The sequence below is a fragment of the Homarus americanus genome, unplaced genomic scaffold, assembly GCF_018991925.1.
Source record: "Homarus americanus isolate GMGI-L3 unplaced genomic scaffold, GMGI_Hamer_2.0 scaffold50281, whole genome shotgun sequence".
In the NCBI taxonomy this organism is placed as follows: domain Eukaryota; kingdom Metazoa; phylum Arthropoda; class Malacostraca; order Decapoda; family Nephropidae; genus Homarus; species Homarus americanus.
The window spans coordinates 3,172,191-3,196,216 of record NW_024742338.1 but is presented as its reverse complement, the minus strand read 5'-3'; the positions used below and the strand labels follow the sequence as shown (position 1 = coordinate 3,196,216).

Genomic DNA, 24,026 nt, shown 5'->3' with positions numbered 1-24,026 from the left:
GTCGGTGCAGCGAAGGATGACGAAAATGATTCCGGGACTTAGAAAGACGAAGAGTGCGGGGAGATATGATAGAAGTATTTAAGTGGGTGAAAGGAATCCATAAAGGGGATATAGATAAAGTTCTTATAATATCCGAGCACGATAGGACTCAGAGCAACGGATTTAAGTTGGATAAGTTTAGGTTTAGGAGAGAGATAGGAACTGGTTCACTAATAGGGTGGTAGACGAGTGGAACAAGCTTAGCAACTTTGTAGTAAGTGTTGGAACGCTGGAAAGTTTCAAAAGGAGGCTGGATAGATTCATGGATGATAGAGAGTGGTAGTGAACTCTCGACAGGAGCAGCCATGCACAGGCCAACCGGCCTATTGCAGACTCCTTATTTTCTTATGTTCTTAAGAGGATGCACCTAGGTCGTACCAACATTAAGGAGGCATATCACATCTCCCAGCGGGACAATGAAACAGCATTTAAGGAAACCAAAATTTGGTCCTTTTCACACCGACCTAAAGTTCTTGGACCATTGTGAGAAGAAGGTAGAATCAAGCGACTAAGCTAGTAGGTCTTATAAGGTCATTATAATGCTCTTCAAAAGTGAAGCACTTTCAGTTTGGAGTAGTCACCCCATCTGATCTCCGAGATATGCTTGAGTCGAGACTGTCAGTTGATTGAAAACGTCCGAAGGAGGGCCACCAGACTGGTGCCTGCAGTACGGCACTTCAGTTACCCAGAGATTAATCCTCTCACCGCGTGTCACGCACTTGCCAATTTATTCTGGCTACCGCCAGACGATTTTATTCAGCTTAGGGTAACCTCCCGCCGTGAAAGAGTTAGAACAGCTGTAATTGCCTAGCTTACTGATACAATACATAAAATTATGCCAGTAATTATGTAACTTTTATCCTCTTTGCCACTAATCGGCTCATTAACCGCTTGGGTTGATTGAATTGAATTGAATTGAATTGAAACCGTTATTTAGCCAGAAAAACACATACAGAGTGGATAATAATAACAATATTAACATGGATGAGCCACTTGAGAACCTGAGCTTTCTTTTAGGCATCTCAAGGAAGTATTATGTAACATTTAGTAACATTTGGAATAGTACAATAGCATGGTGGTAATAAGAACATCTCATAATGTTACCACGGTTATCACTTCAATATTTATTTATTTTATTTATTTATTATTATTTTTAGTTATATTATTATTTTTAGTTATAAATATGTATATACTGTATATTAGTAATAGCATACATTACTTTTGGTGTAACAATAAAAATGTAAGTTAGTGATAAACAGCAGATGCAGGTGCCATAGTAAACAGGTGAGAGTAGGATGCGTAGAATTATAAATACATTCAACTGCCCATTGACGTCTGAACTTTTTTCCCTCCAACACCTTACCTGTCATACGTCATGGCTGACACACAACTGACGTCATTTCGGGTCATTTCACTCATTATAAAACTGTTAACTAAAACTAGTTTGGTCATTCTATAATACGAACCTAATGCTAATAAATGTATCTATTATATTTTTAGAAATAATGTATTTGAATTACACACACAATTATTAATGAGAATATCGCGAATTTTAAGACTCGTTAAGATTTGTGTTGTGGTTGAGGCGGCAGCACGTGATGTTTACCAGGGTTATGGTGGAGGCTCGCTGGCTAGTGCTGCCTTCCTCTCTCCTCGCTCACACCATACCACTTACATCACTAACTCTCAATATTTCTTCAGTACTAAGTATAAAACACCGTCAGCATCACAGAATAAATAAAGGAAGGAGTTACATTAGTACTGGGAATTTGAATTTTGTTTAGCGAGTTTATCGTACAATGTGTGGCAGCAGCGAGTGATGGAGATATGGAACAAGCTCTTCACTCCCCGCAGGAAAAATGAAATTAATAAGGTACAGAAGACTCCGGCCCCAACACCTAAGAAGAGGTAAGGATTATCCAGTGTAGCTGAGACAGTGTGAAGTTTGGGTTTAAGAGAGAGTTAGAGTGTTGAGGGGAAGGTGTTGGCCAGCTCCCAGGAGTCATCAGCTGATTGTGACACCTTGGGTCATGTGAGCTTAAAGGTATTTTCAACTGGTAAATTTACACACGTCTGCAACTGTGGGATTTATAGTTAATTATGGATAAGAACACTCGTGTTGTTTAAACTTTTACTTCCCCAGGTATTTTTGTAACTTAGAAGTTGGACAGAAATGTTTAATTGACTCAGCTCTTTGAACCTTGTTGGTTGTACCTAAGTTGGATAATGTAGTTCTTTATGGTCAGTAAAATAATTTTCACTGTACTTGTGATGGGAAGTAAGTTTCTGTACACCTTGAAGTGTGGCAAGGTTTTTCCAAGTTAACACTGTAATGGATATCCCAAGAGATGTACAGTAAACATTGTGAGCCTAAAGTTTTCCTGGAAGTGTCACCATCAGGCTCCTACCAGACCAGTAGTAGTTGACTCTGTGGTAATACAACACTCTTTCTCGCCTCACCTTCCTCTTCCTATTTTTTCCAAAGAATTAGTAAAGCATATTTCTTGTCACACAGACAGGTGGCAGACCTTAGAAAAATCAAATTGAAAATTTATTAAGGTAACGTCTGAGAACAGCACTCCCACCAGAAGTTGTTCAATATTGTTAATTTTTTCCATAGATGTTGTTATCATTATAGTAAGTATTTTAAAAGAGGTAACATTTACTAGAACCTGATTTAACAAACTGAAGAAACATACCTAACCTTACCTAACTTTTTAGCTGAGGGCGGACCCCGCCTTATTAAACAGAAAGTACTTATTTTGATATCTGGTACTAATGAAAGCAACTTTATTGAAGCGTCATGGTGTAATTTAAATTTTTTGTGGACGTGAGAGTACTCTCGGACCGAGCGGGTTGGTTGTAAACAATCGGACAACATGCGGGGACTTGGTAAATTTTTCATAGGAGTGTTTACAGTAAATAATTAATTTGTTCACGTATAAAGCACGTAGAAACATCCTCTTAGTGTGATGTGATGAGTTTTTCACTGTTTTTTTACCCCACAATTTTCCTCCGCCTTGATGCCTTGCCCACTACAGGTGATTTATGATTGTAGATAGAGAAAAAATAAAATAATTATACTACTATACAAGTACAGTATTTAAAACAAAAAGTTGTTGCCTCTTTTAAAATACTTACAATAATGATATATATATATATATATATATATATATATATATATATATATATATATATATATATATATATATATATATATATATATATATATATATATATATATATATATATATATTATTTTATCATTTCCACCAATTATCCGCTTACTAGCCATTCAGTGGTAGTACAAGAAGAAACTGGGGACCGGGAAACTTGTGATGTTTGGTAGTGAGAGTCACACTGGATACACACATCTCATGTATGTCATTGCCGAGGCTTGAATCCTAAAGATATTTGCGAGAGATATTGGTGTTACCTCTGTAGGGTGCCACCAGTACCTCCCATATTAAGGCATCACAAGACATCTTTAATGTTGTTCTTTACTTAACCTCCTTATCATCTGTGATCATGTTTGTTATAGAAGCAAATTGATTTTATTGGTGTTAATACAAGTAAGAGGGTTGTAGTTCAAGTAAGTAATTGTCAAATACAGCTGCTCCCCGACTTACGACGGGGTTAAAGACCGATATCCAGGTCGTAAGTCGGAAATGCTTAAATAATACATAGAAAATCTAAAATGGGGGTCTCTTTTTCTTCTCAGCACCACAAAACACTCATTTTTAAGCTTGCTAGCCATTTTAAAGTGAATTACAAATGAAAATTTTGTCTGTGTACTGACTTTGGGACTCGAAAATACGTAATTTGACCAAATTTTGGTACGACTGAGGCAGGTCGTAAGTTGGGGAGGAGCTGTACAGTACAGTATTAGTTGATACTGTAGTGAGCAAAGGTATTTTCCAGATACATGTAATAGCTGGAGGAGTTTGCCCTGTCATTAGTTTGGTTATGGAGGAGTGTGTTTAGGGGGCCATTAGTTGATACTTTCACATCATGACAGCAGAAGACAATAAAGATTACATTGAAGCTAATATCTCTGTTCTTTTAAAGACTAGAGATAAATGTTGAGTTTAGCTGTGGTGTAGAACCCAAATTTAAAAGGTTTAGTGATGTGTTTTACAAACCTGTATATACAGATCAGGTGGAGGAGTAAGGCTTCACTCATCACTAGTCCATACAGTATTATCTTACACATCACTCAACCCAGGGTGGGTACTGCTCTTTCTACCATCCTGTCATAGGTTGAGGCTGTTCCTCAGGGCAGCATCCTCAGTTTCTCCCTATGTGCTTTGGCCATCTGTGGCATTGCCAGTTGTGTGCCTCAGGATGTTTGTGCCACTCTCTATGTATTTTTCGGGTATCAAGGGTGCCTATCTCCCTTGCCACATACAGTCGCTCTTTTTGGAGCATGCTGCTGAGCTCGGTAACTATTTTTATCTTCGCAGGTGGGTCGAAGACAGATGCCGGGGTAGGATATTCTGCGGTGTCGATGTCTTTTATTTGCTCCAGTGCGATGCCCTTCGCTGCCTCCGTTTTTATGGCTGAAATATGTGGGATTTTAGATATAGTGTTCGTTTTAAGCATTTTACTATTTTTAGTGGGGAAACGGTTCTTACTCTCTGTGGTGCTGGGGGAGAAGTCGTGCTGCCTGGGGATTAAGACACTGCTTTTGGAGCAGGCTTGCCTCCTTTCTCTTTTTTAGGTTTCTTTATTCTTATCTTTTTTGGGGTTGCTTTTCTTTCCGGTTTTGTTTTCTTTTCCGTCATTTTGTTCTTAGTTTAACCTTTTAGCATTAATTTTCTCGGGTGCCATATGACCTTGACTATTGCAGCACTAACATCATCTTCATAATAATTCATTCATTCACTCAGCCCAGGTGGCCTTGACACTGAAAATGAAATTGTGGGATAAGATTTATAGATGTATGTAAACAAACTACAGTACTGTCCCCTAGTATTGGAATGAAAAATCAAACCTAACCTAACCTGACTTGCATAACTTGACATTTATAAGATTGGTTTTATCTGAAGATGATGTGTAAAGTATAGACTTACAATGTGTAAGAGGAGGTGAGACTGCCACTTTGTCACACCTAAAAAAGTAAGTTATTTAGTTTTACCGTAAAGGTTAGCCTGAATTTGTTTGATTTGAAAAATAATTTTAAGCTTGTCTGACGACAGCATTCACCCTTGAATTAACTTGTGCAGCTGCATAACTATGTTTTGAATAGTGAAAATGTTCATGTCATGGTGGGCAACAGTAGACTTGTGCCTTACACTTAAGAACATAACACCTTCGTATACCTTCAAGATGTGGTTAATTGGCTGCTTTGTGTTTGGCATACCTGCCATTTCCTGAGTATTCACAAGACAATTAATGTCACCAACCATGTGGCCCAGCATTGCTTATTACAGTACACACCAGATGAGATAATTGTATTTCTGTTTCCTGTATTTGTTAGTTTGTTAACTGGTGGGTATTTAGAATATGTTAATAATCATATTAGTGATACTATACCAGCTCGAACTAGATATCAGTTGAATAAATTTCGATAGTAGTATATTGTACAGTACTGTAATTGAAACTTAGGACTGTTGGACTACTAGCTCACTGCTATCTATCATGTCACCATTGCCTCTTTACTGGACTTTACAGACTTTGATATTACATGTAATTACCATTCATATTTTTCCTCCTAAGATGATTTTATACACCATCAGGTCATTACAAACTGGTGTGGAAGGAATTGTTAAAGTTAAAGGTTGAGTGTGTTTGAAATAGGTGGAAGTTGTGTAGCTTTCTGTCTACGGTAGATACTGTAGCTGGTTAACACTCGTTCTTTTTTTAGACTTGCTGAGTTTGGCAGGATGTGGCATCTTTAACTACAGTACTTGTTGAAGAACAGTACAGTGTTCAGTACTTTGTTAGGCAATGGCATATATCCTTTTTATATCTTCTCTAGTTGTCTGCCTGAAGTGTTAAAGTTGGCATTATTGTTGGTGTTTAATGTAAACCTATTATATTTAGAGTTTTTTCTTCAGTAATGAAACAAGTCCTCAGACTTGATGAGAATTGTTATTAATGATACTTAGGTTATATCAATAAATTTTCTCTAACCTATTTCTAGGAAATATACTGTAGGGCACTCATGTTATACTCTGAGCTTTGGACAGTTGGTCACTGCTGTTATGAACTGTTGAAAAGTACTGTACAGTACTGGGCAAGTAGGATCCTTTATATGTTCTCTGATTATCTTTGCACCTTGTCACCCTATTGAAAAATATGTTAATGTGACCTACTTTTTAGTAAACTTTTCACAACATTGCATAATTACCAAATTTCATGTGCATCATTAACTAGAAATGTTTAAGAATGTGCTTGAAAAGTGGATCACCATGACTATATTCTAGGTAGCTATTATAGTAATGCAACATGACAGTAGCCACCAAATTTCATGTGGATTATCAGCTAGTGACAGTTACTGCCCTGAAAGAAAAACACTTGGTGAAACACACACACTCCTGGCAAGCTCCATTGTCTTCAGACAATGGTATAAAAAAACATACAGTGTACTATATATATATATATATATATATATATATATATATATATATATATATATATATATATATATATATATATATATATATATATATATATTTACTGTATGTTTTTTTATACCATGTTGATATTTGTACTACAATGGGCATTTGTATGCGCAGTTTTATGTTCCCAAAGTGTTTAAGCCATCAGTGAGGATGGGCTGTGTTAGCCAGTTTTGTGCAGTAACTGTATTTTACAAGTGTTTGCAGTATATTGTTGAAGAGTATCATGAATTCATGATATATTTATCAATTGATTGCTGTACTTGAGATTGTTGTTGCCAGATGGTCGTCAATTATTTTTTGTACCAAAGGACTATCCCCCATGCTGATCACGGTGAAATTGTGGGCTGGATCTGTCACTAAATGGAAGAGTGGTTGATTTGAAGAATCTGACTAATGAATTTAAACATTGTAGCTGTCTCCATTATTGACAGCAGATATTGCTTGATGTATACTTATTACTTAGAAGTATTGACTACAGAAGTCACTGACCCTTCTCACGTGACTCCACAGGTGAGGGAATAAACTATTGGTGGTGCAGTAAAGCGTTAGCTTAGCTATGGCACTACCGAACAACACAACAAAGTATGAATGAACAGACCGACTGCCCGAACGTCTATAAGTTGATAAGAGGTGGAAATTAAAAAAAAATGAAAGGCAGTGTATGGGGGGGGAGAGGACGGTGCATAAATCAGGTGGCCGGAGACTGTGCTCATACTCGCCTGTCCCTCACCCGACCTACACCACCACACAACGACACGCGCGCACTCTCCTCCCTCCCCCACCCCTACTTCCTCGTCTCTGCCATTTACATGTGCTTTTAACAAATTTCTTTCACTTCTTTTCCTTTGTATGGAGTACTCTATACCATTTAGCGTTTCTTTGGTTGAAGTTTGTGACCCGTGTTCCACTCGTGTTTTTTACACAAATAATTACAAAATGTGGGAAGAGTTTTTAGCAATTTCGGGTATGAGTGCTGCGTTTATTTATGCAGGTATTTGCCGTGCACATTTCGTTTGCTAAGCTTTCAGTTTTCCAATTTACTGAATCCACATCAAAAGAAACGCCGATAGGTATAAATTATTGGCTGGATTAAGCTGGAACAAAGACGCGAAATGAATATTATTCCTAACTGTTACACCTGCCCCGCGAATTATGATCACACGAAGCTATAAAAGTTTTTGGCGACCAACGAAAATGACTCTACCTTGTCTGACCTCATTAGGCTATGCAGTATTCTTTTACTCTGATATGTTTAATTTAAATGAGGATTCTTGTCCGTTGTTTTCCATATCTCCCCAATTTTCCTGCTAACACTACCATAAAGTTTGTTGATTATACAGCGCTGTATTAAAAATGGAGTTAATTTCTCTGCTATAGAAAGGTTTGTCTTGTTCTGTTTCGTCTCATCCCATTAGCGTCTATGAGCATTAGGTACGAACTATATAAATAACCTTTGTAGAAAAATATACTATGTAAATAAAAACTGGTAATGGAGGAGTAATTTATTGATTTACATAACTCATTATTTTAATTTATAGACTAAAGTTTTGTATGTAAACTAAAATTTGTCTGTAAAACTAAAACTTATCTATGGCTAATAATTGTTCGGCAATGGATCCAAGAAGTGCTTGAAAAACTGACCTACGACAGGTACAGATATATTCTGCATCCATATTTGCCAACAGTGTGTAACAGAGACGTGACCCATGATATTGAAGTAAAGTGGCATATGACTTAGACATGAGAGAGGAGAGGAAAGAGAGAAGGAAAGAATAGAAATGGGAAGTAAAGTAGTTGGGAGTAATAGCAAGTGGGGGGGGGGGGCTAAGCTAGACGTGACCGACCACCCAGTGGCGAAGAGGATAAAAGTAAAAAGTAAGGCTGGGTATTGTTGAAAGTTCAGATTTTGTTAAATAGTGGAAAGCTTAGGTCAGGTAGCTGTGACTCCCACATCCATTTCAACGTGATTAATGGGTTTGTGAGTTTAACTTCATAATTTAACCCAGAATAAACACTCCCGCACTCACTAAATGAGAGTTTTTAATGGAAAAGTGCAGTGCAGTACTGCATAGTGTAGTGTTAACTACTGTATATGGCGGAATAAATGTGTGTTTGGGTTTTTACATGTGAAAGGTAAGTCCAGTAGCTTAAGCTGGATAGTCTGGTAGGTCTGTGGATCAAGATGACTAAAATTACTACAGCAGTTTGTTCTTGCAATTGGCCCTTAGACCTCCAGCGCCTTTGTCCTCTCATGTGTTTGCTGTTTATGACAGCTATCAAGATTACATGACTGGTGAGGTCCACTGAGCTTTATTGTAGCTATTAAATAGTTCTTTCATAAATTTTGTTCATTTCGGAGTGTTATTAACAAGTTGAAAAAGGAAGTTTGTAAATTATCTAATTTTTTAATACTTTTACGCTAATAATTTAATTAATAACATTTAATTTAGGTTTACTTTTGATATAACCAAAATATTAGTCATTTGAAGATATAGTTACTTGGCGAAGCTAAACAATACGTTTAAATACCGGTATACAAGACAGACAGGAATTTATGTAAAGTTTAAATTAAGTTAAACGAAATTTATATGGTTCCTGTAATTTATATTTCTTAGCTACGTGTTCTTTTTGACCAACACGCATGAATAGATACATTCCTATATATATTGGTCAAGTCGAGAGAAAGCACGGACATTATAGAGGTTCTTGATAAGTGGGTAATTGTATTGAGTACAAGAATATTTAGGTGGGATGCGGAGGGCAGGGTGAACGTGGGGTAATATGGATGGGGAAGGGGGGGCAGCAGCAGGCGGCTGGGTTATTTCTGTGAGCTAACTACTAGTCACATGAGGCTGTGAGCGGCACAGTTGGACGCGTGCCTGGCCTACCCTCCAGCACCACAGGTACACGGCGGCCTTAATACCCTTGTCGTGTGGGAGGCCATATACTGTCCTCCAAGAAATTAATTATTTTACTTGTTTACTTCCTGGTTCAAGCTTTCACCCCGTGTAATTTTTTATTAAGAAATTAAACAAAATAATTCATGTTAATTATCAACTTATTTTCCTTATAAGTAAGAAAGGGTGCCAGTACTATGAGATCAGAAGCCACAATGAATTGTCTTCAATTAGTAATGATAAATGTCTAACATGCTCCTCGTCTTTATTTTTCTTTTATAAAATCGATTTGTTTCGCCAATTAAAAAATTGGTTCAGATGCCAGTCTTCTGTAATGTAGGTGTGGGTTGTGACAATTATAACGTCCCCGGCAAGTGTACCCACACTTGCCAACCAATACCTACACGAAAAGTAACATAACTGATGTGTTAGACACGTAGGCTGATGTTAACTTAGGTGAAGTGTAGCCCACGGGGGTCATAGTTCCCCATATTTTATTACTTGCGAGAAAACTTTGAAAATCTTTTAAACGACGAGATATTGATGTTAGCAGACGAATTCATACGTAGTATGTACACTGTAAAAAAAATTATCTTTCAGGAGGGCTCCCATTATTTTGAACTAAACAATCCTGTTGCCTCACTAGGCTAGGGTTGGTAGGCGTGATTGTGAGACATTTCCAACCTATTATGGTAGGCCTAATTTAGTTATTTCATTCGGAATATAAAATTAGTTGTTGCAACGTGATCGGTGGATAATAGTACCACATGGGCCTTTATCAAAAACCTTAGTCCGTAGTGTCATTTTGTGTCGCACAAGAATTGTAAAGATATATTATTTTTTTTTTGAACCAAGTGTACAGTCACATGATAGCTCCCGCCCAGATGAAGCAGCATCGACCCAAAATGAGATGAAACTGTCAGGGTAAATCATTTCGGAGACTCAATCGGTTGCACCACAGGTAGCGAACTTTTGTCCCCAACTTTACCTAATATAAAAAAGCGAGGATGATGTTGGCGACAATGATGGTGTTATTGAGTACAGTACATTATGGTGTAGGTAAATTGATGATGTGAACTGTGTAAGTGATGATGGTGTGTGTGAGGTTATTTATATTCCAGACACATATCCTGGGATACAGTATTGTATTATAAGATAGCGAGCACCATCGTGGCCTGGGGTAGGGTACGATTCAGCGCCGCCATTCCAGCGCCGCCGTTTCAGCGCCAGCCCATTTCAGCGCCAGACTATTCAGCGCCACCGTTTCAGCGCCACCAAATCAATAATTTCTTCAAAGAATCATACATATTTATTGGATTGGTTGATTTAACCTAACCTAACCTAACCAAATATTAATAAGTTGAATACAACATAATATAAATCAAGTGTAGTATACAGTGTTATACCACGTTAATGAAAGACAGATAGCTTCTGAGTTGAACGGAACGCACAGGCGCTGAAAGGTCTCGGCGCTGAATAGTCTGGCGCTGAAACGGCGGCGCTGAATTGGGCCATCCCCCGTGGCCTGTGGACCCGGTAACCCCTCAACACACTGATGGAGGTATTAAAACTCGACTATTTTTTTTTATAGTACAGTACAGTATTTGGATCTCCCAAGGCAACGAGAGCAATGAGACATGAATGGGTTGTGTCACCAGTTTTCTGTCAGCCCAACATTTACACACAGTTTTAGTTTATATTTACCTTATTTACCCCCCCCCCCAAAAAAAAAAAACCTACATAAAATAAATAAATATTGAAGTGATAACTGTGGTAACATTATGAGATATTATGAGATGTTCTTATTACTACCATGCTATTGTATTATTTCAGATGATACTAAATGTTACATAATACTTCCTTGAGGTAAATGTATATTATATATCACATGCCTAAAAGAGAGCTCAGGTTCTCAACTGGCTCAGCCATGTTAATATTGTTATTATTATCCACTCTGTATCTGTGTTTTTCTGGCTAAATAAACTGTTTCAATTCAATTCCTATGGCCACCCAAACACGAGGTGGCCATGCCGAGGGAAGGTCAGTGGCCTGTGTAGGATCCCTCCATCGATCTTGATACAGTAGTTTTGTCAAGGGTTATTTTGAAGTCCGTCCTGGTCTCGATTCCACAACTTGAGCTGGTAGACTGTGTGAAGAAGTACACATTTCCTTATATTCGTCTACAGTATACATAGTTTTTAATACACACGCAATATAAATGGAAAACATGAAAACGCGTGCGCTTAAACACATACATTACAAAATAAACACACACACACACACACGTTAACATGCCGTTACATGTTTAATTATACTTGTACATAGAAAATATATACACTAATACCCACACATACGTTCATAGATGCATAGACATGTACTGTACACAACCATACACACATTCATACAATTATTCTTACACATCTAAGGATGGTGACAGGTTTTAAGGTCAAAAACATTTTCTGGCAATAATAAAATTGCATTTATGGATTTACAAATGTACATTTGTGGTCTCAACTATGAACACAACGTACTTGCATAGCAACAGTCTAAACTGGTTCCCGTGTTGTCTTGTACTTGAACAACAGGTATGTACTAGCCTACGTCGACCCTGGTTGGCTAATAAAATTAGACTGATAAATGCATCATTTGTTTTGTGGTATACAGTGTATTAACTAAAACATTAAAGAATATCATCGATCAGCAGAACTTATCTGATATTATTTTTATCAAGATACATTTAGCGTGAAAGGTTTTCTAGGACAGCTTGCCGCCACGCCGTCCCTTACCTGATGTATACAAGTAATTATTATCCTCTTACATAATTATGAGTAATAATGTTATGAATTTGGTATTAGTAATTATTATTAACTTCAAATATATATATATATATATATATATATATATATATATATATATATATATATATATATATATATATATAATATATATAATATTTACATATTTACAAAGTCTTTACTTTATTCCATAATGTTTAAAACGAAAATTAAATATACGCCCACAATATTTCCCTACTGTCATTCTAGGTATCCGATCAGCCACTCAATCTTCGTCTTTCTATTAGTACATACCTTTTGACAATGTGTATGACAACCAGGGAACCAATGTACAGTCTAGGTGCCAATATAATCACCTTGATGAACATATCCAGTGTAAGTTAAGTGAGAAACTACTTGTAATGTGTGTGTGTGTGCATATAACGTAAGTCTTACGACACTCTACTGTGAATGAATAAATGACAGTGACAAGCCACTGCCCTTCCTTCGGCATAGCCGCCTCTGTTGTGTGGGCATTAGGTAAATATGGGAGGAAGTATTAGTGAGTCAGCCAAGGTGAAGGAAGGTGTTAAGGACTGGTGGGTGTAGGAATGAGTTAGTTGAGGCTGGGGTGGTTTGTGGGGAAGTAGTGTAGGTTGAGGTGGGTGGGGGAGTAATGTTGGTTGAGGAGTAGTTTTGGTTGAGGAGGTTGGGGGAGTAGTGTTAGCTGAGGTGGGTGGAGGGAGTAGTGCTGGTTAGGGTGGAGGAGTGAGGCAGATGGGGGGAACAGATGGGTTTGCCTGACAGCTCACGTGAACCCTCGTGCCTGTAAGGTGTTGTGTGCCAAGTTTAGTCACAAGACTCTCAGTCGTCCTCTATGGTTACGCTGGACCTCACCACTGCCAACTTCTCCTCAATTTGTGTGGATGAAGGGTAGTCAGATGACTTACAATACCTTGCAGTGTCAATGAAATGAAGTAATTGTTAGTAAACTTAATGAAATGTGTTTATAAAACAATTTGCAGTAACAATTAAATCCATTATATTAATGCAAAATTTTCTGTCCGTGGCATAGATTAAACTGTGTTGGAATGTGTCAAAATTGTTGGTGTGTGACTACTATGTCAAATGGCGGTGACGTTCTCTTGCCGTTAGTTACAAGGTTGAGACAACTCTACCGGGAGTGCTGTTTTAATAGAAATGGAAAGAGAAAGGCTATGGACAACAGAGGAAGGAAGGCAGATATCTGCCCAAGTTCAAATGGTCTGGTGAAGTACTTACCCCTGTACACACCAGTACAGTTATCAGAAGAAGGTATTAATAAATGTGGATGTGATAATAGTGGTAACAATATTCCTGAAAACTCTTTCACTCCATGTTCCAGCTCCCAGAACCAGTCTGGAGGAGGAGCTCCTCCATTTCACCTGCAGAGGGATGGTATTAGAGTTCTCTTGTTCCGCGAATGTGACACACGAGGACGTAAGTTACTCTACGACTCAAAGACGGTGGTGCAGGTTCCCATCTCGGACAGTTCATCTGTTGTCCCCTCATGTAAAACATTGTTCAAGACCAGCTGGAGCAGTGGGTCATCGGTCAGCTCAGTCAACAGTGCTGCAGCGCCACATGTGTCACAAGTCATTAACAACACAAATTCATCAATTAATGTTAAGTCTACAGCACCTTCCTCCTCATCCTTCAAGTCTGACATCTTTGCAGAGATAAGTGGAGGCTATGGCTATCAGGTGAGTTATGACAGTTTTATGTGCACCGAACACTGATTTTTTCTTTTTAAATCAAATACTGTACATACATGATATTTCCCAAATTATCATTCAGGATGTGGGTGGAAAGGAACTGAATTGTATTATAAAGATAACCCTTCAGTTACTGTTATGGTTAAACTTTTAAAAGAAAAATAGTTAATAGTACCTGTTATAGTCACTACAGTAATCTAATTTTCTTAAGATCCATGTGGAAAAAATGTTGGTGTCTTTAGTTATGGCTTAAAAAAAGAGAGTTATACTGCACATGTATTGGTTTCAAGTTTTTTATTATTTAACATTACAGTATAAGATTGCTGATGGTAGTTCTAAAGAAAGAAAATGTGTTGTTCTATCCTGTTCTATACTGTACCGTAGCTCATTGTACACATCACCATTGGGTAATAAATGGTGACTTCTTTAACATTGTTAAAGCAGTTCCATTTTTGCTAGAAATTATGAAAAAAATGTATTAGAAACTTTATCTGTTTTGGTACAGGTCAAATATCAACTAATTGCCTCCCCCCCCTTTTTTTTAATACAAGTGTTGTACTGGCCCTGTATAGGTTTTGAGTAAAAAAATTTACTACGGTATTACTAAAACTAAAACATTACAAGGTTTCTAATAACTTCCTGGAGTTTATATGTTGTAATGTCCAGATCCTACAAGAAGCTTTTTTGTACCAGTCTTGAGTTGTTCTTAATCCCAACTAACACAAGGATATTGAAAACATCATTAGAGTTGATACCACTGGGCAGTCAAGATGCTCCTCTGCCTCTTATTGGGTTTACACTTTTGTGGTGTTCTTGAGACACAAATGTTGCAGATATTAAGTTATTTTATAACCCCAAATTTTCATAATGGGACGAATGTACAACTTTGCTGATTACTTTCACATCTATTGATACAGGTACTATACTGTATAGTCCATTTAATATTCAGCAGTAAGTGATAAAGCCACCCAGGGTCACACAGTTGCAACATTGTAGTATTAGGGCAGGAGTAAGAACCTTTTTACCACGAGAATCATTCCACCAAACCAATGTTCCTAGTTCAGCCATTGAATTACAGGAGTTTGTTCTTGGAACTTAAGTAAAAGGTAGTTGTTCAGATGAATTAGAAAATCAGAATTGTACTAATATTTAATGTGCTGTGTTTTTAAATTAATAGGATACTTGGATAATCAGTTATTGGTTTTTTCTTGGGAGAAAATCAGATAGTTCTAGTCATTTGAAATTGGAAAATCGTCAAAATTCTAATTTATATTATTTTTGCGAAAGACTGTCAGATGCTGTATAATCCCAGCCAATGGATAACATTCCTCAAGAATTTGTGATATTACAGTACCGGCAGCAGGAAAACGATACCAAGCTACTGGGAGAGATGGTGTTTGGAGCTGTTGCCCTGGCCTACCGAGGGTCGTGCTCCAAGCTACACCTTCTACACAACCCTCATCGCATTCTCTTGTCTCGCACTGCTCCTGCGCCCCACTCATATTTACGACCCTCTGGTGCTAGCAGGTATGTTATACTGTATATATATATATATATATATATATATATATATATATATATATATATATATATATATATATATATATATATATATATATATATATATATATATATATATATATATATATATATATATATATATATATATATATATATATATATATATATATATATATATATATATATATATATACATTGGTCCCTCGGTTAACGAACACAATCCGTTCCAGCAGGTTGTTCGTTAACCGAAACCATTGTTTCAATGGGTTTTTGGGTAATTGGTTCCAGCTCACCGAAAATTGCCTAAATTCAACAAAAATGGTAGAAAAGTTCACTTACTTTGAGGTGTGTATGTAGAAGGCTCCTGGATGATGATGATGATGGGAATTAGAATGGGGGTGGAGGAGAAGGAAGAAGAGAAGGCATTGTGGTGGAAGAGAAGTCACCCCATGGCACCATTTCACCATAAAATTATAGTTCTCTTGGTGTATTTCAAGATTATTTTCTTTAAATCAACACTGCACTGCATTATATATTGTCAATATGTAAAATATATTTTAAAATGACCAATAATTTGCTTGGAAACAGAAAAAAAGCATTTAGTTGAAGAGAGTCTCAAGTAAGATGTTACCTCCAGTGAAAACAGAGAGAGACTAACGCCTGTTTGCTGTGTTAAGAGGCTGGATGCCGTGCATTAAACTAGTCACTTTACCTTCAATTATGTTCAATAATTGTTAAAATGACTAAAAAATTGAATATTAAACTTTTAAAATTATTGAATAGTATAAACTTCTTGATATTTACTAAAATAGTAAGGAATTTAAGCCCTAGAACTGATTAATGTATTGGCAGACTAATACTAAAGCTGGTTGACCGGCCAGTGCAAGCGAAAACATGTTGAGGTCGGTTCGTAAGAAATTCATTAACCGAATTTTTGTTCGTTAACCGAATTTAAGAATCTTATGGGAGGCAGTTCGTTAACTGAAATTTCGTTAACCGAGGCGTTCGTTAACCGAGGGACCACTGTATACATAATTTTTTTTTTTGCATGGTTCCACTCTCCTGTTTTTCCAGTCACACACACACACACACACATTTGCTCCACTCTCATGTTCTTCCAGTTAAATCACACTTCTTGTTCTTGTTTAGACTCTACCTATGTTTACCCTCATCCAGTCATGTACCTTAACTGTAATTTAGGCTCCATCCACCTGTTGTCCCAGCCATCCCCTCTTACTGTACACCCCATCAGTTCTTCCAACTCCTACCTCCTACAGGCTTTCCCTTCTTTCTTTTGTTTGCCTTGCTGGTCGTGTTCCTTATTTATTATTTAATTTTTTTCCGCCATTCATCTGTGTGAGGCCAACGAAGGAGACCATATACAATTTTAGTTTTTATGGATCACCTGAAGTCTGCTCCCTCCCCTCCCCTCCCCTCCCTTCCCCTCCCCGACACAGCCTCCCAGCTTAACCAGCCTGAAGTTTAACTACCCAAAACTATCTGGGGTGGGGATGGGAGCTGGTATTTGGGTGATCCATAAGGGCTGAAATAGCAACTGGTCTCATTTATGGTTATCACTAGTATGTATATGTATTGTATAATTTTGTGATACAGCACTAAGGTGAGAAGAAGGCATTTACTCATTCACTGATATCCAGTACAGACTGCTAGTAAATTGTCACTCTATGTTTATGGATAGATTTCTTTATTTATCATTTTACTCTGGATGTATATTACTGTAAGTGTTTTTTTCATACATTTCTAACAGTGACCAGGGAATAGAAGATACATCATTCAGTAGTTCCATTAGTTCATGGAGTGAAGCCACGTCACGAACAGACAGCTTGGAAGCACCTTGGGGGCCAGGTGGCTGTGGTGGAGGCTCCACTTGGGCAATGGAAATGCCCCACATGCTGAGTACATCTAACAGTGAAGGAGATTCAGGATTTGGTGGACCTCCCTCGCCATATTCATCAACGTGTGGCTCATTTCTTTCCCCACCATCAATACCCAACACCCCTCAGGGAACACCATCCTCACGTCAAGGTAAATAGCTACTCCCTGTGCCTCGTTATCTGCTCTGATGTGTGTTACTCCTGCAGAAGTCACTTAAAGAAGGTTTCCTTGTCACATCATAAACATATAAAGCTGCACTCACAACCAGTACAGTACTCTGATAATGCTGCACTCACGACCAGTACTCTGATAATGCTGCACTCTCTACTAGTACTCAGATCATACTGCACTCATTACTATAATACAGTAATGCACTGATCCATGTTACTGTGTGGTAAGTGGCTGAGTTGTTCCATAGATTGGTAAAGGTGGTTCTCTTGTTGCAGGATCAGGCAGTAGTCTCAAACATTCAGGTAGCTTTAACAGCCTACAGCGGCGGTTCTTGCGCAATGTCAACACCTCTCTGGAAGCTCTGGGACGTGAAGGTGAAATTCAAGAGGAAGGAACTGCTTCGTTGTCACAGCCTGCACGTCGGGTTACCAAGTTGGGCTTTGCTGTCATTATCCAACTTGGCAATAACTTGTCTGAACTGGAGAGGTAAATTAGCACTTCTTTATGTAGTATTTTGCTCTACTTTATCTCCAGAAGTTATATGATAAATAAGGTACAGTATCTGCAGTGTTTTATATAAATATATATATATATATATATATATATATATATATATATATATATATATATATATATATATATATATATATATATATATATATATATATATATATATATATATATATATATACATATATATATCTAATAGAATATAGCATTCGTTCGTTATAGGATTAATCCGTTCCAGGCCCCCAAATACAACCACTTAACACTGAAAAATATAATAAAATTGTAAAAATTGTAAAAAAGTGCATAAATATGCATCTAAACCCCTGAAATAAAGAATATCATTAATACTTGTAATAAAAAACAATAAATTATTAAAAAATAAATAAAAATTTTAAATAATGTTCGTTGTAGGAGTTTCGTTCGTTATAGCATTCTCAATTTTATAGGTAAAACCGTTCGTTATAGGAATATTCGTAGTAGGATCCGTTCGTTATAGCATACCCCACTGCATATATATATATATATATATATATATATATATATATATATATATATATATATATATATATATATATATATATATATATATATATATATATATATATATATATATATATATATATATATATATATATATATATATATATATATATATATATATATATATATATATATATATATATATATATATATATATATATATATATATATATATATATATATATATATATATATATATATATTGAAATTTGAGTATCCTAAATTTTAGAGGTGGAAGAATGGGTATTTCTGCATCTTAGTGTAATAGAAGCCTTGATGAACAAGCTCCAGTCATCTCTAGATGTTGCTTACTTAAACCGCCAGAGTTTCGTCTCAACAACCCATCAAGCTGTCACACAGCTCCAGCAGGTTGGTGTGAACTTATAATTCATGTATAAGTGTTGTGTGAAGTTTGTTTCAGCTTGGTAAGGTAGTTCTTATTGAATGTTTGCCAGACACAGCTATTGCCCTCAGTGCCTACAGGTTCTTGTAGGGGTGTAATATTGTACTAACCCAATAGTGTAAATACTGTTTTAGTTTCTTAAATCACAAAAGGGCATCCCATCCTCCTAGTATCATTTGTACCTTTCTTGAAAGATAGTTCGTCTAACATTGTTTTGTTCTGCCTTTAATGTGAGGTTAGGACAGACAGTACACATGGAAAATACATTGTCAGGTGAAGAGAATTCATATTCACATAGACTTACTGTAATACATACATTGTATATGCATGTTTGTGTGTTTATATACTGGTAGGACAGTACTGCCTGTCAAGTTTTAACACTTCCATGAATGTGTTTTTTGACCACTAGCTATTTTCTTTATAGACTTTAAAAAAAATTTAACTTTTAAGATCCATTACTAACATAAACATCATCTTTATGAGGAGCTTGACTCAGTGGATTTTGGTACACCATCCAGAAGAGGAAGACACCATCACACAGAGAGTTCTGTCTTGCATAATATTTAATGTTTTTGTACTAGTGTGCTTAAAGACCTTCATTGTTAAAGGGCAGTAATAACATTATAAAAAAGACTCCCGAAGTCCTGCTGTGGTATTACTTATAGTAGTTCTGTAAACTTGTAGTATAGTGTTACTTATAGTAGTTCTGTATACCTGTAGTATAGTGTTAATTATAGTAGTTCTGTATACCTGTAGTATAGTGTTAATTATAGTACAGTGTAGTTCTGTATACCTGTTGTATAGTGTTACTTATAGTAGTTGTGTATACCTGAAGTATAGTGTTAATTATAGTAGTTCTGTATACCTGTAGTATAGTGTTAATTATAGTCGTTCTGTATACCTGTTGCTTAGTGTTACTTATAGTAGTTCTCTATACCTGCAGTATAGCGTTACTTTTACAGTAGTTATATTTTTATAATTTAATTATTGTTGTTATAGAAGCAGCAGATTTTTCTAGGGTGCATTTCCAAGTATATAATGAATTAGTTGTTTCTGGTTAATAGTTGAAAGGCTTTACATTTTGATTCACATGTGTGTAAACTTCCAAGGTGCCTCGAGTTCTCATAATTGACCTGCAAAGTATTGGCTCAAAACTTGGGAGCCATTGCATACTTGTTACCAATTTTGGAGGGGAATGTAAAGCCCTTTCTGCAGGAGGCACTGGGTTATTTGAGGAACCATGTTTACTCCAAGGTTTAGAGTAACACAGGAAGGTTGTGACATGGTTGGTTTAAAAGATTTCTTGTGCCTTACAATAGCAGTAGGCTCAGTGTGTGTATGTCATAGTAGCACTTCAGAATTATCTTTTGGTAGCCTTTTCCATGTACTGTACTGTATCTAGCTGGCCTCAGGTACAAGATTCAATAATACAGATATAAGGTCATAAATGATATTCAATTTATCCTTGAAATTCAGTTTAATGGCCTAATGTAAACTAGACAGGTGCTCCTCTACTTACAAACGAGTTACGTTCCTGGGGCTTGTTTGCAAGTCCAACTTTACTCTTGTAGATACCAAACATATTGTAAAAAATGAAAAGATTATGTATATTTAGTACATCTACAGTATACCCTTTGATACAGCCTTAAAACCTATTGCATCATCTCTTGAACCCGGAAAAATGTCCCTCATCCCCCGGAATTTTCTGGGTAAAGGAAAATTTTTCTCGGAATTTCCAGAAAATGCTCCTGATTTTCATCTCTCAAACACAGAAAAAACTCCCCCCATCCCCGGAATTTTCTGGGTATCAGGAAAATTTTCTCGAAGAATTTTACGGAAAATGTGCCCCTCAGAAAATCTTATTTTCCGGCTTTGGGAACGATTTTCCAAGAAAATTTCAATTCCGGTTATCGGAGAGTTCCGGGTTTGAGGGATTCCGGTTAACGGAGATATTACTGCCTAGTTACAGTGGTCTGTCTTTTCTTATGGGATATTAAGTTGAATTTCTTGACCTTAAAACCAGTAATTACAGAAACGGTTTTGGTAACTTCCTTAATGAATGCTAATACAGTGGTCCCTCGATTAATGAAATTTCGGTAAACGAATTACCTCCCATAAGGATCTTCAATTTGGTTAATGAACAAAACTTTGATTAACGAAATCCTTATGAACATCACGTTTTGTTGCGAGCATCAGCTGCTCAGCTGATGGGCTAGTCTGCCAATTCAGTAATCTGTTCTATGTTTACATTCGTTTCCAGTGGAGTAAATATCAAGAAAGTTGTGCTCTTTAATATTTTTTCATTTTTTATATTAAAATTATTAGTCATTTTAACATTTATTTAACATATTGATAATATATGCAGTACAGGGAACTAGTTTTTTGTGCGCCCATCAGACACTTGACTCAGCCACTAAGCGTCAGTTGGGCTTTGTTGACAGTGGTGTGAACATCTATTTTGTTGGTGTCTTGAATATTTTTGCATTTTTCATTGAAATTACATGTATTGGTCATTCTGAAATTTAGTTATCATATTGATAATATATAGCGCAGTGCAGTGTTGATTTAAATAAAATACTCTTGAATTACACCTAGTGAACTTAAAATTTTATTGGTGATTTCTCCTCCATCCCCACTTCCTTCTCTTCTCCCTTCTCCTCCACTCCCACTTCTAATTCTCATCGTCATCATCATCATCATCAACCAGGAACCTTCTACATACACACCTCAAAGTAAGTGTACTTTACTGCATTTTTTTTTATTTTTACTTTGTATGTACTTTTCGATGAACTGGAACCAATTACCCAATATCCCATTGAAACAATGGATTCGGTTAACGAACGACCCTCTGGAACGAATTGTGTTTGTTAACCAAGGGACCACTGTAGATCCATTCACGTAATGGTCATGTAACTCTGGACTTGTCATCAAAGAGTTGAGAAAATGGTTGATGCATCCTCCCACAGCTTCTGTATGAGCACCAAACAATTTTAGAGGATCTTAAACAGAATACTGTTTGTTTGCCTTTTAAATTTTATTTTATTTTAAATATGAATATTTATCATTATCAGTCATAATTTCTTGTACTTGTGGTCTATTGTATGATTTTCTGGAGCAGTAACAAGTTGATTATTTATAGCAAAAAACACCTAACACAAATACAGTATATAAAATAATGATGCTTGTGACTTCAGGATGAAGGTTGTGGATGAACTACTTACTTACTGTAATTAATTAGAATAACCTGAAAAAAGTCCTGAGTGCTTAATTACTACTTTTATGTGCATTTTATTAAATGGTTGCAGGACATAATAGATCTGGTGAGTGGGCCACGACTGTGTCGACCTGTCTGGCTGGGGCTGTTGGGCAAACCATCGACAAGTGATCGGCAGACCCTGTGCTCCACCTTTGTAGATACCCTGGCCTCAGTACTTACCACTTTTGACACAAAGCAAACCAACTTGTAAGTTTATTGCATATTCAGAGTAATTTGCTGATAATGTTTTTACTAAAATTATTAACTTTTTCAGTGTGATAAACCTCTGAAACTACTAAAAGAAAGCTTTATGAGTGGTTAGTGTTTTGTTGCAGTTCATTGCAAACTTGAAGTTGGATCAGATCCAGGATTCTGACAAAGGGGGATCATTGGCTGATAGACTGACTATTATGATAACTGGTTAAAGCCTCAGTGCAGAACTGCGGATTGGTGTAACTTATGTGGCTTTTCACAGAAAACCTTGATTATTTTTTCTCATTGAAGTGCAGTATTCATCTTATTAACAAGACTAATGTTTTCAATCTTCTGACATACATCAAGACCTCCTCTTAACAATCTTATTCTGTAAAGATCAGCTCTAGACTTTTTCTCTTTGTTTCAAGCACAGTACAGTACTACAGTAAGCCTCCTGTAACGGGATAAACTGATGTCCAGACAACTTAGTAAACGGATTATTCCAGTACTTATCACTGTTCCCTTGACCAGTCAGATTTCTCCCAAAGCCAGTCATTTCTAGTTGTTAATGCAATTTTCTGGTGCCACAGCCAGAAAATAAACTAATACAAGAAGAAACAAAACTGTTGAAGCATAAAGATGATGATAAATAAATAATACAGTAATCCCCATGTGCTGTAGTTTCTTGTATACTTTTACAAATGGTAAGATGATCAGTATGAGAGGAATGAATCATTGGCTCTCACAGCAGAGAGGAAGTTTTACTGTACAAAATGTACATATAAAGACTTGTTGCATTGTCACACTTGCTGTAGGAAGAGATAATTTTAAGTTGTGTAAAGTTCAGTGCTAGTTTGAAGAAGTGAGCTGTGGGTGTCAAGGAGAGGGGGACCCGTCACTCAGTGGTGAACACAAAACACACACACACACACACACACACACACACACACACACACACAGGAACTAGTGCATCTCCGATCATCATTGTAGTACAGGTAACTGGGTATTCCTCAGTTAACCTGATAAATACATTCTTAAATGTATCATGCTACACAAGTACAACAATGACTACTGCTCCAGGCTTATCAGCAACTCATTATTGATATAGAATATTTTACCTCATGGGCCACTTGCTCAGCCTGTGTATGAGCTCACATGGTACTGCTGGATGTGTCTTTCAGCCAGATGTGTTATTATTAAACGACTAACACAGTCAGTGACTAGTTTGTGGCTCAATCCTGATGTTAATGTTAATGCCAAAATGCAGGATTTAAGTGTGTTAATTGTGCAGAAAATCGTGTGGCCTTAGCAAGGCTGGAAATACTAAACATTTGGACTACTGTATATCTGAGTTTTGTTATCTGGTTGACATAATCATTGCTGGAGGGGGTGCTGAAGCTGACTCATTTGTCAGAGTCAGAAGTGCTTTGAAGAAGTTTAGGGA

General features: G+C 36.7%; 1 protein-coding gene across 1 annotated transcript in view; it reads left to right on the top strand.

The window, feature by feature from the left end:
• Window positions 1–1,648: 1,648 nt before the first annotated feature.
• Window positions 1,649–24,026, top strand: part of LOC121876739 — a 36,008-nt gene continuing 13,630 nt past the window's right edge. The window contains exons 1-7 of the mRNA XM_042382100.1: window positions 1,649–1,947; window positions 13,721–14,078; window positions 15,442–15,617; window positions 17,380–17,657; window positions 17,954–18,165; window positions 18,957–19,097; window positions 22,437–22,594. Coding sequence (XP_042238034.1) covers window positions 1,859–1,947; window positions 13,721–14,078; window positions 15,442–15,617; window positions 17,380–17,657; window positions 17,954–18,165; window positions 18,957–19,097; window positions 22,437–22,594 — 1,412 coding nt within the window. The 5' untranslated portion in view covers window positions 1,649–1,858. The remainder of the gene's footprint in view (window positions 1,948–13,720; window positions 14,079–15,441; window positions 15,618–17,379; window positions 17,658–17,953; window positions 18,166–18,956; window positions 19,098–22,436; window positions 22,595–24,026) is intronic.